The following is a 15,373-nucleotide window of genomic DNA, read 5'->3' on the forward strand; positions in this document are numbered from 1 at the left end:
GATCAAAGAAAGTGCCAGAGATTAAGGAGAATATTTATTCTCAAGCTTTATGGAGCTAATAAATTAATATTATGAAAAATGACAGATGGAAAAGCTGTTATAAATCTTCAGTTCTGTTATAATGACAAAGGAGAGTGCCAATGATAAATAAATCTTCAAGCAATACCGAGTGGTTTTCTCAATCCCGAAGGGTCTTCGGCAAAAATTTTTTTTAATCTGACGTGCCTTTGCTCACCGGGGAAAATCAAGGAAAAATCGAAAGATAGTTAACGAATAAATCTTGACACATGTCAAGAGATGGGAAAATAAAGCGAAGGGATACGAGTTTTAACAAACTTGTTTGGCAAAACAAGACCAACAGATTTTACATTAATTACATTAATTAAATACGACGCGGATATTAATATACGCGAATACTTTGGTTTGCAGTGCGCGGTGCAGAAGATGTCCGCGACAATAAACAAAAGAAAAGCAGACACACGAGCGTTTAACCATTAGCTTAATTAAAATACGAATAAGCGATCTGTGATCCATGCGCAAGGGTGTGTACACACGTTTCGATTAAATTTCCATGCAAATATCTCGCTGCCTTAACGAAGTGAATTCAGCACATTGAATTTTTTTCTTCGCGCATATTAAACGGCCATCAGCAATTTCTCCAGGTTATCCGCGTCATGATCGGAAGAAAAACACGTATGCGCGATAGTTCTCACAGTATAAGTCGTAGGTGTTGTAGGCATTATGTGTGTCGTAATCATTTTCGACCATAAAAATCGCCTAATTAAGAAAAATGTCGAGACAGCAGCAGCATTTTAATTAAAAACCATTGGAAATCAAAGTTTAATCCATGTAATGCGGATAAATAACAATATTTTATTTTTTATTTTATTTTCCGTGTATTTTATCTCGATAGCAATTTTCATTTCATGCATAGTTATCGAACTATTTCATGCAAAAAATTGAATTCTGCGAAATAATATTCGATCCTATTTTTACCGAAGAAAAATTTAACTTTACCAAGGAATTCGCCAAGTCAACAAGAGGGGTTATACAATAAGACGCCAAATATCCGGACGGATTGAAGTAATATACTTGCTATATCGATTATTTATATACATTCTCAAAAAAAAAGGAAAACAAGCACGAAATATTAAGAGAGAATATAACAGGAGAATATAAATAAAATAAATATAATCAAAATATGCAGCTTTGATGTAAATTAAGATTTCTGTTCATATACCTATACATGTTCGACCATCGCGATCAAAGATAATCGACGTTTAAATAACCAGTGTCCGAGTAATCGGAGTATTTTATTATATTTACTAAAATAGAATTTGCCCCGAACGCAAAACTTTAGGCCGCTGCGCATACCGGAAATTTATGTTTTAAGAAGTATAACTCGTGTTATACAAAACGCTGTTTTCGTTTGTTCGAAGACATTTTTCAATTTCCAATTTACAGCAAACTCGGCGCAACACGTAAATCGTCGGTCTTACGTGCGCCAATTTAACGATTTGCCTGCTTCGACCACGGACAGTTTACCGCAACAAATTTGATGCACGTAAAGCAACGGTTTTACGTGCGCGTTTCCGAGAAAAGAAAAAAGACGAAAAAACAATCTGCGCTTTCTCGTACTCACCCGCGCCAACGCCACCGCCGGGAAGCTCTCCCACGCGAGCTGCGTCTCCTCACCCGGATTCCCGTGCCGCTGACCCGCGAGGATCCGCGCCGCCGTGAGGGTGCTCATCCCCATGCCGTCGCCGACGAAGAGGACGACGCCGCGCGCCACCCCGGCCGGCGGCGTCGTGCCGCTGACGCTGCTGCTCGCTGCCTCCCTGATCCGCGTCTCGATCGCCCGCGTCGCCGCTTCATACCAGACTTCCCTCTCTGCGAACAAACAGGCCCGATATATATCACGCGCGAGCGATGTAATCGGATCGGCGACATCGTCACAATTGCGAAATGAAACATCGCCGTGGGTCGTACGTAACAGGATTCGAGTCTCAGAAAAGGCAGGTCAACATTGCAGTTTGTATTTACGCAGAGTCGTTCTGCGTTCCCCCTCCCCCCTCCCCCTCCCCCCGATACGTAAACTGAAATTATATTCGGGATGATGCCGTCTGGTTTCTCTTTTTTTCTCTCTTCCTCGTTTCTCTCTTTCTCTTTTTCTCCCCTTCCTATTATGCCATATATCTCTTTAATCCTCTAGCACAATAGTTTTTACCGCGCAAAAGCCTGATAAAGTTACCGTTGTTGATTTTTCATCTAAGAAATATTTGGCGTCGCGAAATGGCCGACATATTACAATTGTTTATTAAAAATATAAAAATATTTAAAACTGTATTGAAATCATGCAATATACGGTCCGATTAAAAATTAATACATTTTGTTGTTATTTATTTTATAATTAGATATCTATTATAAAATTAATTTATAATGTTATTTTTTGATTGTCTTTTAGTGCAAAAGAAATCATTCATAAAACTTTAAAAATACCAAATAAAAAATACGAAATAACTAATATATCCATTTAAGGATACATCCGTTTAATATGCCAATTTAATGCGTATTCACTTAAGAGTATCCCAATCATTAAAAGTACAAACATTAAGAGAAAACAATTATAGGCTTCTCTTCAACTATCTTCACTTATCTAAACGAACAATAAGACAAAGAATGTATAATAGCATAGAAAGCTCATGTCTCCTTCAAATACACTTCTTTTCTTATCATTTTTTCTTTCCAATCAGCAAAAGCGAGCAGGAACCGCGAGCAAACCCTCGATCTTAATATCAGTCAAATGATCATAATTGTTCTCGTTGGAGAAAGAGCTCTACGAGAGAAACGAATAACATATTTTTCCATTTGCTAATTATGTATATATCTTACAAGAAGAAAAAAAATGGTACAATAGGAATTAATCTTAAAATAGCGAAAGCAATAATAAAGAAATAATTATGTTTCCTAGATCACTTGACATTTAGTATATTAATAATTTCAAGTCTTTAGCATCTTTCACAAATACTAACATAAGTATATTTGATATAAGTAAAGTAAATATAAGTATATTTAATATAAGAAAGATTGTGGCAGAGACTTAAAGCAATCAAGAAATTCTGAAGAAATCTTGCAAAGTTTATATTTATTTTATATCGCGCAAATGTGCAGCGCAATATGTGCAGCGTCTTAAGTAGAGTCGCGTGTCAAGCAAGTTTTAAGGTTTTAACGTTAAACGATTCCGTTTAAAGCTCGACAACGATATTGCCGGAAGCAATAGGTTTACCGAAAATGGAGGTTTCTCCGAACTGCGGCAAACGAAACCCTCCGTGCGGTTGCGGTTTCTCCGATTCCCATAGCTATTCTCTGTTAATGGACTCGATAATGGATAAGTTGAATCGTTTCAACATGATCCATAAAATGTCACAAGCCAACGCGGTAACGGATTTTCGAAAAAAACAATCGATCGGATCGAAATAGGATATGATCGGAGTCACTGAACCCACTGATAAAACTCTCTTTCCTCCTGTGATTCAAACAACACACAATGAATCATATGAGTAAAGTAATCTTCAAGAATATTTTATAGTTTCGCGCGAGCGGTTACAGAGTTTATCCGTACTTTTTCCCCGACTCTTCGTGTAATCCTGAGAACGCTCGAAGATTCTGAATAAAACTCCTATCTATCTGCCCGTTTATCCAGCACCCTACCAAAGACGTTGCGCGTTGAACTAACCCATCCGGAACTTAAACCGGTACACGAAGAAGCAGAAATTCTCCTGCAGCTACACTATTCCAGCTAATTCATGGAAAATTCAAACGCCGTACGACGGCGACGCCGACAGCCCGCAGCGCGAAAATACGCGGGGCGCACTATTCGCGAATGTTTTATCTGTCGACTCGCACTTCCGCTGATTCTTGCCGCATGTCGTTAATCCGCGCATCGTGAAAGTCTGATGGGTTTTTCGTGAGAAATGGTCTCGAAACTCGTGTCGGACGAGACGAGAACATAGTTGAAATATATTCCGCGGGATAGGAATTGCTCGGCATGATCACAACATTTCTATGCATTTTTGGACGTGACGAGCTCGCGTTTGCATATCTCAGCTGAACGGCATGAAAGTAATTTTTACATTTTTAACTCTATCACAAAGTTTGATTAATAATACTTCATGCAACACAAACGTCATTCTAATGACGATTGTTGACGTTGACCACGACTGGATCAATTCGAAAACAATTTACAATCAGCGCAAAATGAAAAAATACTCAATTCCCCAAGCTAATAAAATCATTTTATAAATTTCGCAATTTATTAAATGGAGTTCATTAATTTATCGCATCAACCGCAATCATTGAACATTCCTATACAATTAATAACTCGCGATTATATTTTGCAAGCGAATCAAAATATGTAGAAATATATTTTTAATTAATAAACGCAACAATTGGCAAATATTATTTAATAACAATATCGAATTTTAAATAACCAAATTAATACAAAAAGAAATGCACTTGTACATCGAAACAGATTATAAGTAGTATGAATAGTATGGTCAGTCTTCAAAGGTTTCTTTTATATTTCATTATACTATAGACTTCTTTTATTTCGATATTAATTAGAAGATAAATCCTGTTGTGCAAGCAATTTCAAAGTAACTAAAACATTTAGAGATTTAAATGTTTTATCGGTTAAGCCGACGATTACGTAAAACGCAATGCTCGTATACAGTCATATTATCAATCGCATAATCCCTCGATGCGTAAATGTATTTCCTCGACATCCAGATATGTACACAATGACGATATATAAAATTCTATTTAAATAGCTTTATCGAGGCTTGTGAGTATTACGAATGCAGCGAACCAGATTACAGCTATAATAGCGGTAACCCAATTATCAATATTACCGCGCACGGAGACTGACAAAGTCCCAGCGACATTCAAATTTTATATCTCACGGTGAAATCCTTGCTATAAGATGATGTTAAATGGCAACGACCCTTTGCGACCACAAAAACGCTGCAGTAAAATTTCCAGCTTAAAAATTCACAGCACACAAATGGATTACACCAGTACGCTTATGCGAAATACGATTGTTAAGTGCGTGAGTATGATAGTAGAGAAGACATTAGCAAAGCGGGGTAGCATTAAAAAGAATTGTTAAAAAATGAAAAAGAGAGGCGAGGAAATGAAAGGAAGAAAATCGTCAAAAGATTCTGCTGCTTATCTTCTTATACAAATTTGATAAAACACTTTAATAATGATTTCAATAATCACACTATACTGATTCTTTTAAATAAAGATTTTAATACGACAAAGATACTGAGGGACGTACGTATGTACAATAAAAATAAATCTTTTTTTCACATTTTCTGACTACATTACAATAAAAAAAAAATTTTTTTGATCCATAAAAACTTCTTATAATCTTTGTAATACTTTTCGATAATGTAAGAATCTATTTTTTAATTTAATCAAGGACAACTTTTCATAACATATTCCAGAAAAAAATTCAAGAAACTCACGTTCTTGCGACCATCCTTAATGCATAATCAATTTTACGAAGAATGATTTTTCCCTCGGTCTGCAACCAACTTAAGAAAACATAAAGTAGAACGTTCCTTTTAAAGGGCAAACTTCGCTAGATACTCTTAAAAGCGTCCTTTTTCCGGATCCTCCGTATAGTCTAAATTTTTGTCGTCAAGAAAAATGGAAGGCAACTACGATAAGAATTACGAAAACTTCGACGCAGAATAAAGATTAGGTCGCGCAAAGAAGGCTGCAGGGCGGGTTTCATTGGCAGTCACAACGCAGGCTCTATGATCAAACGAAAGCTGTTACGAGTGTACAACGCCTGCTGCTTGCTGCTGCCTCGAACACCTTTGAAGATTCTGCAAAGACCTAATAATTTACACACGGCTAATTTTAATTGCATCGACATCCAAGCTTAAAGTCTTTTCTTTTTTTCTTGAAACACGTTCCCTTAAACACTTCGCAAAATTTCACGGTAAAAAGTCGTTTGATACCGACACGGAATATGCAGTAATATTAAGCATAAAAGACTGAATCATAATTAATGTCGCGCAGGCACGTTTTTTTTTTAAGAAATTATTAATATGGAAAAGCTTTGAACTTTCTGCCGCAATCTGTCGCAGAAATTGCCGAATGTAAATCGTATTATAGTTTCACACACGAAATTTCACATCCCCAAATTTTGTATGTAAATTTCGTTAATTATACAAATTACGTTACGATAATTTCTAATGTCTGCACTTAAAATGTGTGACAAAATTATCTTTACAGAAACAAAAATTATAAAATTTTTTGCAGCAAATAAAATTCAAGTTTATATGTATATTTCTCAGAATTGTATTGAGAGAGATAATTTTATTTTACATACATAAAAAAAGTCGGAGGAAAATGCCATAGTCAAGAAATATTATAGAAATATGAACAAACCAATAATGACAACGCTTCGAAATTTTTGCAAGATGATATTTAAGCGTTTACATATAACACTGCTGAAAATAATCGTCCTAAAAGTTACCGTAAAATGTTTATATAATTATATGTTTATCTGTGCAAAACTGGCATCTCGTACCCATACTTAATAAAAATTTTAACAAACAAGAGTACAATATTATAAGAACCCTACTCATCACTTCGTTTAAATAAATTTTCGCAGATTTTTCGAATTTAACACGATAAAAATTGCATGCATCACTCATTGTGTGAACAATTTCACGTTAACAAATATTACTATACCTTTCGGATAATGAACGATACATTAATAAAATTGCATCTTCAACGTGCTGACATCTTCCCCCGACTTACCTTATGTAAAATAAAATTAAGAATAGCAGCAGAAATTAAGAAGCAAAAATATTTACAATTGCCTTCATATCAATAAATCACAATAAAAAAAATATTCTATTTTATTTGGAGAAAAACGATATTACATTTATATCATATATTCAGTATTCGATAAATATGTAAAATCCAATTAGTTCTGTGATTCATAATATCATTTCGGATATTGTTTCTAAAATGCATACTTGGTAACAAAAATCTTTTGTTACCAAGTATGCGCTATGTAAAATCTTTAAACCCATAATTGATTCGTTCCTGACCTTAAGGCATATATAAATAAATTAAGTGTATATATGTATAGCTTGATTGGTCTCGTAATTAATATAAGCCGAGATCTGAAATTCTCAAGAGACTTCAAGTTCCGCAAGTTTCATTTCAAATAGCTTCTAGCATCCTATTCGTCCTGTTGGGAGCAATTTACATATTACACACGAAAATAGCATATTGTACGAACATAGTTTTCTTCGACGATTAATTGTGAGTCCAACCGTAAAACGTATAAAGATTTTAATATTCAAAAAGCAAAAGCAGAGAGAAATATTTTTTTCAATGTACTGTAAATAAATTTTGAAGTGATTGGTTATATTTTTCTAGTAGTTTCGAATGTATCCAGAATCAAAGGGCTTAAATAAACTTGACGTATCTTTCCTGACTCTACAAATAGTCACAGAAAAAAAACATCTATCTCTTGTTCGGAACGATGTACTCGTCAAAATTGGCGAAGCGTATATACCAAACGATTTTTCTTTTTTATTTTTTTATTTTGTTAGACAACTGAAAAATGGAATTGACTGTACGCGATCGTTAAATGGCCGTGCAACAGTTCGCGATATTTTCGTAGATGCAGTCGTGAAATCGTAAACGATGATGTCGAAATGTGGCTTGCACTGGGTTTTTTTTTTCACCGACGAGAAACGGATTCTGCGAATCGGTTGCAATCGCGAATTGCAACTTTAATTTTCCATCGTTACTGCGCATGTCGCCCGAAACTACAGTGCAACTTAACCGAAACAACATTATCGTTCCCTCAGGTTTATACCCGGCGCACTCAACATCGTTTTATTTATGTAGTCGAGAAATCACGGAAATCACATTACGCGCGCGCGGAGATAACGCGAGAGAGATCGTGTACGTGTAAGAAAACAATTCTAGCAGGAGTTTACGATAGCGTTAAAGAACCGTGCGTTTCAATCCCGCTAAATTCGTAATTAAGGCGAAAACTATCGCGGAAGAATTACCGTGATAATAGAGGGTTTTCGTACAATATATATATATATATATATATATATATATATATATATATATTTCCCGCGCGCGCGCGGTCGAGTTACTGTAATTACCGCTTACTCAGGTCACCGCTCATGATACAAACACAAGAAGAGCTTAACACGCCGGCGGTTAACCAAACGTTGCTGTCGTAGCTCGTATCTATTAATTATTCAGCCGTAACTTCTCGTTTGGAGCAGAAATTAACTACACAATTCACGCACACACGTACACGGAGCTAAATATGCCTAATGTATGACAATTATTGCGCGGGAAGATGCGAGCACAGCCGCGAGATATGAAATTCCGATGATTGAATTCGAGGGAACGTGGACAGAAATGTTTAAGGAATGAATATCCCGAGGATGTCTCCGGGGGAATTACGTCGTACGCGCGATTTCGAATTATGCGGATGTCCTGTATTGCGACGATAGTATACGGGATTCAGGCTTTTCATATCGAAAATTCGATATAAAAGGTTTGCATCTCAGCCAGTGGCTACAAATCGCTCGGCGAATAGGATATATCAAAGTTCATACTTTCACGTTTTATACATCATAATATACGAGATATATATATACATATATATTATGTTTACATGTATATGTATACATATATGCAGTTACAGTGAATAGAAATATATACAAATACCTTTCTTAGAATCTAATGTGAAAATCTATAATATCTATATAATGCATATATTTCTCAAAATTTCGTTTATAATTAATAGAATGATTTAATAATTCCTTTCGTAGCCTTGCACACATATAATGCGTTTTATAAATGACCATTTCCAAATAAAAACTAATACAAAAATCATAGTATAGCAAAACTAAAGTTGTGTGCAAACAAAATCGGGACGCAAAGATTAAATATTTACAAACGATCGACTAGATTTATCGTCAACCTCTCTGTGGCGGAAGCGAAAAGCCGCGGGAATCTTTTAACCTGCCGCATCTACGATGCAGATATCTGGATGACTGAGGGAAAAGTTGCGGGTAACCACGCAGATTTTCACACGCCACACCTTTTAACGGGGACTGACGTCCCGCTTCCTATTAGACGCGGCGCGGCGTCGCGTCGCGTCGTGGCGATGCCATTTACAATGCAGAGCGCGCCGATGACTATCCGCGCTTCCAAAGGGCGCGCGTACATTCGGCTGCTCACTTTTTAACGAGCCATTACCATTTTTCCGCTTGGACGCATTCGCCGAATAAACTCAGTGCGATCGGGGTCGCGTCGAGAACTCGCGCGATATAAATTCGAACCGGATCGAGTTCAGCTTCGGCATATTCCCTCCGCACTGTGACACGACCAATTTCAGAAAGTATCACGCGTCAAAGGCTTGCAGTGAAAATATCGAAGGATCTCGCGTGCTGCGTGAGAGATTACTTTGCACGTTGATTGCTTCGCTGCCCGTGGCAGGTTAATTGCCCTGGTTCTGATTGAAGGACGATATTTTTCGCAAAGTTGAACGCTCCAAATATTTCGAGCACAATTATACGGCAGATCATTAAAAAACAGCGTGCAACTTCACAAAAAGTGTTCGCAAACAAACTTGATTTCTATATCAAAGAGAATAAATTATCTTCTGTTTTATTTTTATAAATAAAATTCATAATTGGGTATGATTGCAGGATATATCCTACATATTGTTTAGCGTACGTCGAAAGGATCACTAACATAATTAAATAAGAGAGGACCTAACTATCTCTATGTAAAATATTTCAAATTTTTTGCACTCCTTTACATCAATGAATTCTTTAGGCAATTTAGAGTCGACTTTTCCTTAAGGAAAGTTTGATCGTATCCCATCTCTCTTCACAACTTTTTAATATTCGGGATTAAATATCTTTCTATAACTAATTCTTGGATGAAATTCTGGTAAAGTAAGGTTCACACTTCAAGTTAAATGAAGAATAAGATATTATGTAAAACTTAATTTAAGCACTCAAATTCACAATCGAATAAAGATTTGAGCTTCATTGTACGACGCATGCAGAACCCAGTTTATAATTGTAAAGCTCACTTTAGATATTTGCATCTAATATGTCATTCTATTTGTAATTTATATGCCATTCTATTATATGTATGTATTATGTATATATTTTAATTTATATTTTATATTAAAATAAATACATGCGTAATCTTGTTTTTTTATAACATATATTTTATAAATTATTATTTTATAAATTTATCATATATTATTTTATAAATTATAACTATTTTTATATTACATTACACATAAAATAATTTTACAAACACATAAAATATTTTTTACATTAGGACACATAAAATTATAAACAGAATAGAATCAATTATTTGATTTCTGATAAAAATTATAAAGCGTTTAAAACAAGCTCATCAAATAAAAGAGAAAAAAATTCAAATAACTAATTCAGAAATACGTTCTTTCTGATAAAAATTTTTTGTACCTTTAAAATATTTAATGGAAAATACATACAGATAAATTGCATGCAACTGCAGGTCACTCATTTTTCAAAAAGTGCTTTCAAACCATGATAATTCACAACGCAAAATCAGCAAACAAGTTGTGAACTTATCCGAGCTTTTTTACATTGTTTCCTGCTAACAAGCTTTTTCATAATGTTTAAAAGTATAAAAGTATAATTAAGAAAAAAATAATTTTTCTATCGTATACGTTGTAGAAATTTCATGATTGCTATTGTTCAATAAACCGATTTTGACCAAATTTACCGTCAACTTTTTGAATAAACTATTCTCGCATTTATAAAAGCCGACCATACATGTCAAATAAGTTATTTATGTTTTTAACATTAATTATACATATTTTTTCTTTTGTAAAATATCCAAAAGTGGATCTAAATATCGGTCAAACTGCCCAATCTACGCAAAAGCAAATGTTTGATAGATTCATTGATTTAGTGATCATAGTTCAGCAACAGATGCAGTTACCATTTAAATCCGTATATTTCGCACTATGAAATATTCGTGCCCTTTTCCCGAGCTTGTAACGTATACGAAAGGATATTTATGATCGCGGGACACCATCGTGAAACAGAATAAAAATGCAACAATAAAGTTTTTCGGTTTACTCGTGAGATTGTATTTCTTATGCATCGTGCCGTTGAGCACGCGAGCACTTTTCATATGCATGGATCATCGGTATAAATAAAAATGAGTATAGACCCATTCAGAAAATATCAAGTTTTAACTCTATTTATTTATTAACAGAATGAATAGATTTACACTTTGATCCTGAGTACATTTTGCAGTAAAATTTTCTACTTTTTGCCATCAAACATCGTATAAAAGTTGAACGTGAAATAAAAGTCCTACTGTAGCGAAACTTTCAAAGCACATTTATTCATAAAACTAAAAAGCGAGAAATTTAAGACTATTAATATAAGAAAATCATACTTTTCGAAACTTTAATATATGTATAATATATGCATAAATTAACAAAATTGTAACAGGAAGAGCACAATTCAGGAGAATCAATATATTATAAAACTATAAAAACTTTATATTTCTCGAGCATAAGACGTTTACTTCTATTCATCTCATTCGTCTCCATTAATCAACTATTACCGAAAATTAAAGGACATTAGTGACAGATCGTTCATCCTGCTTTTTTGTCTTATCGATATCTACTTCACGATGTTTAAATTGCACCGATGTTATTAAAATCGTATCAATCGAATTCGAGCTTGACACTGATCAGTTTGAAAGATTCACTTTTCCTCGTAACGTCATAGAATCGAATGCGCCTGCTGCACGATAACGTTTACGACTGCCGATCCTCTCGCGCGATGCCAATAAACTAGGTGCGAATAAATTTCAAAGTTCGCAGAAACTTCGCACGGTTACAAAGTTTTATGAAGGTTGTAACGACGTTGCGGCTGCTCAGATGTAGAACGAGAAATAGAAAGGTACAGTCCAACAGCTAAAGAAGAATACAGGAAAAGAGAAAGGAAGATACATACATAAATACATCAAGAAAGCGAGAGAGCGAGAGAGAGAGAGAGAGAGAGAGAGAGAGAGAGAGAGAAGAAAAAAGAAGGAATATAATAGGAAAAAACGGAAATAAGAGAGGAATGATAGAAAGCTAGAGAGATACAGATATAGACATAGATATATATACGGGATAAAGATAATTAAGTTGAGCTAAAATTTTACTTTAGTTATTAGGCGATTTATATCCATGGAAGAAATCACCTGATAATCTTAGTCACTTGGTCCATCGTGCAAAATAAAAAGCAAGAATTCAACCGAGATTCACGAAGTCTATTTACAACCTACAAAATCTGTGCAAAATATAAGCAAATCGGAGAAATTTGGAACGAGCAATTCTATTTTGAACACTGTATAAAATTCATGTTTCATATTCTAGTGCGTCCATATGGGTCATTTTTTATTTTAATTTCTTAAAATGTTAATTTAAAAGATTAAACCGTCCATTTACTAAAGAAATGAAAATGTAATGTATATAAAATCAATTAGGTCAAAGAGAGAAAAGAATTCTTAATGTTGGAAATCATAATCTTTCACATAGAAAGAAATAGTTTCTTATAAGTACCAATACAGTATTGCCACGATATATTCGATAAAAATCAATATTTCATGTTCACTGACTATTACAGTAAAAGTCTATTGGAACAAGTCTAAACGATTAACTTATTGGATATCTACTTTCAATAGAAAGCAATGACACAAAAGAAAAAGCAATTAACTTTAAATTCACTAAGAAATATAAAGAATATCACAAAACTAGTCTGTTAATCAATTACGAGTAATTAAAAATTATAGGGTTTTTGACAAATTAAATTTTAGAAAACTTATAAACTCTTTTTTTGTTGCTCATCTTGAAAAATTAAGCTTAAAAAAGCTTCATATTACTTACGAGTTGATTTAATACTTAATTATCAAAATATTAAATCTTAAAAATTAAATATACTTAAAGCCTATGTATGTTACACTCACTCATAATATAAATATTTCTAAATTTTTAAGATTTAGTACTTTAATACTTTAATATGCCAAAGTTGTATATAAAAACGATTCCATATAAAAAATCTATATACATGTATATTAATATAATTCTAAAACTTCCTTTGTGTATCCTGAGAAAGTTTATCTGCGAGAAATGTAAATAAGAAGATGGAATGCTTCATCTAAATTTATTGTAATTTCATTTACATACTCAGTTTGGAGGTACGTTTACCAATGACTGCGTTATTAAACAGCTAATTGTTAAAGCCAATCTTCGAACATAAAACAAAGTTAGCCGAGCAAAATTATCCAATATTGCGGCTAGCAAAATTATACCGAAGGGTGATATAATTTGTTGTGTGGTAGCAATAGAATTACATCGCATATAAATGAAGTTATTTTCCATATAACGAACCACGTGAGAGATGAATGATTCAAAACGTGATTTAAATACATAAGATACGGATTCACTATAATGAGTTCTGTGGTTTCGGTGATTGGCGAGTAACGAAATTTAGATAATCTCCATAATTTCACAATCACTCAAATTTAATTGGCTAAGTTGAGATGATCGAAATCACAGCCAGAGTAACTCTAATTGCGCAAAATTCCGACAGAGCTTTCCAACATTTTCTAACAATTATGCCAACGATTCAGCCAAGTTTACTGGATTCAAAATCAATCTAGATACCACTTACACAGGAAATACGATTATTGAATATCATTAGAAACGCGCTACGCAAAACAAAAGCTTAGAGAAATCGAAAAATGACTGCACAAAAGATAAATGGGAAACTCCAATCTATTTGAACAAGATCAAGTTTCTGTTCGTTCGCTCTGTTCGTTCTGTTCGTTATCGCGCGTGTGTAAAAGTTGGGATTTCCATCATATATGAAAGCATGTTCAGAATAGTTTCGCTTAAAATACAGATTATACGGAGAAATTGAATAACTCTTTTTATCAACTCTAAATGTATATTCTCAGATAAGCGTGTCGCGCGCGGAATCCTGCCAACTTTACCAACAACGCAACAGCGTAACAGCGGGATATTTGCAAAGCAAAACTAGTCAACGCACACCAACTTCTGCGCAATGCATTTAACCTCATAAACACGATTTTTATTATTCTTTGCTCTTTTCTTAGCAACACTGCGGTACCCGATAAGCTGTCCCAAAAATACCTGCACGTACAATCAGCCAGTAAAGTAGGAACGTGGACTCAGAGTCGGTGTCATGAGAAAATAATTTTACCCTTTCGGGTTTACTGCTCTTCCCTCCGGCCAAATAAAAAAGAACTATTGCGACAGAAAAACCATATAGAGTGCATAGATTATGCGACAGAGATACCAAAATACAATTTGTGACATAATTCTCGATTTAACTGTATATGGGTGTGTTCATTACGTTAAAAACAGGATGTGAAAAACTTATATAATTATAAAAAGAAATGAGGACTTAAAACTAAAACCTTCATCCGTTTTTATTTCGCTGCGGTATATGAAAAATGTATTTAGGAAGAATATATTGCACCTATCTTGTCATATTAATATAAAAGATTTCTCTACTTTCGCGGATTTTCAAGCTTAAACCAAACCGTAATATATTACTTCTAAAATTTAAACTTTATTCTAAATTCTTTTTCAGACGTTATTCTTTCTTATACGTTTCTCTATGTGTAAAAATATTTTTGCTACATTTCATTTTTCTGATATCACCATATTAATAACTAAATCGACTACCATGCAATCTTAATAATTGCGATTTTAAAAAAACAAAAGCAATAACCTTCACTTATTATTCACGATCGATCCGAGCAGCCAAACTGTGTCAAAGCTTTTTATTTAAAAGATCATTACGCGGAAGCATTATAAGGTCTCATGTTCTACAATGAGAAAGAGAGACACGGTCGAAGAATTCTGTATTGGAGTCGCAGACTTCGAATTTTAATGCGCGGTACGAAGGCGCTCCGAAGAAAACTTTAAGCGGCGCAAGATAAGTGGGACTTAAGTTACCCCCAACTGGGCGATTTACGTAACGTTACTTCCGTCTCTCGCCGTGGCACCTCTTTTCATCCTGGCAGTGGCTCCAATAGGGGCGCATAAACCGCGAAGTCTGATAAGCGGTACAGTGGCGGAAAAGGTCCGCTAAACTCCAAACGTGACCGAATATAGTGCACGAGATTGCTGCGTGTTGGAGAGTTGCCGTGTGGATTTATATAACTCTTTCATGATTTAGTCTGCAGTATGTTAAATCGAAGTTTG

General features: G+C 34.5%; 1 protein-coding gene across 1 annotated transcript in view; it reads right to left on the reverse strand.

The window, feature by feature from the left end:
* LOC139773387 (alkaline phosphatase) overlaps window positions 1-15,373 on the reverse strand; it is a 174,055-nt gene that overhangs the window by 147,659 nt on the left and 11,023 nt on the right. The window contains exon 2 of the mRNA XM_071707806.1: window positions 1,643-1,890. Within this exon, the coding sequence (XP_071563907.1) occupies window positions 1,643-1,890 (248 nt within the window). The remainder of the gene's footprint in view (window positions 1-1,642; window positions 1,891-15,373) is intronic.

Source organism: Temnothorax nylanderi, unplaced genomic scaffold, assembly GCF_030848795.1.
Source record: "Temnothorax nylanderi isolate EJ_2023f unplaced genomic scaffold, tnyl_v1.0 TNYL_tig0061_pilon, whole genome shotgun sequence".
Taxonomy (NCBI): domain Eukaryota; kingdom Metazoa; phylum Arthropoda; class Insecta; order Hymenoptera; family Formicidae; genus Temnothorax; species Temnothorax nylanderi.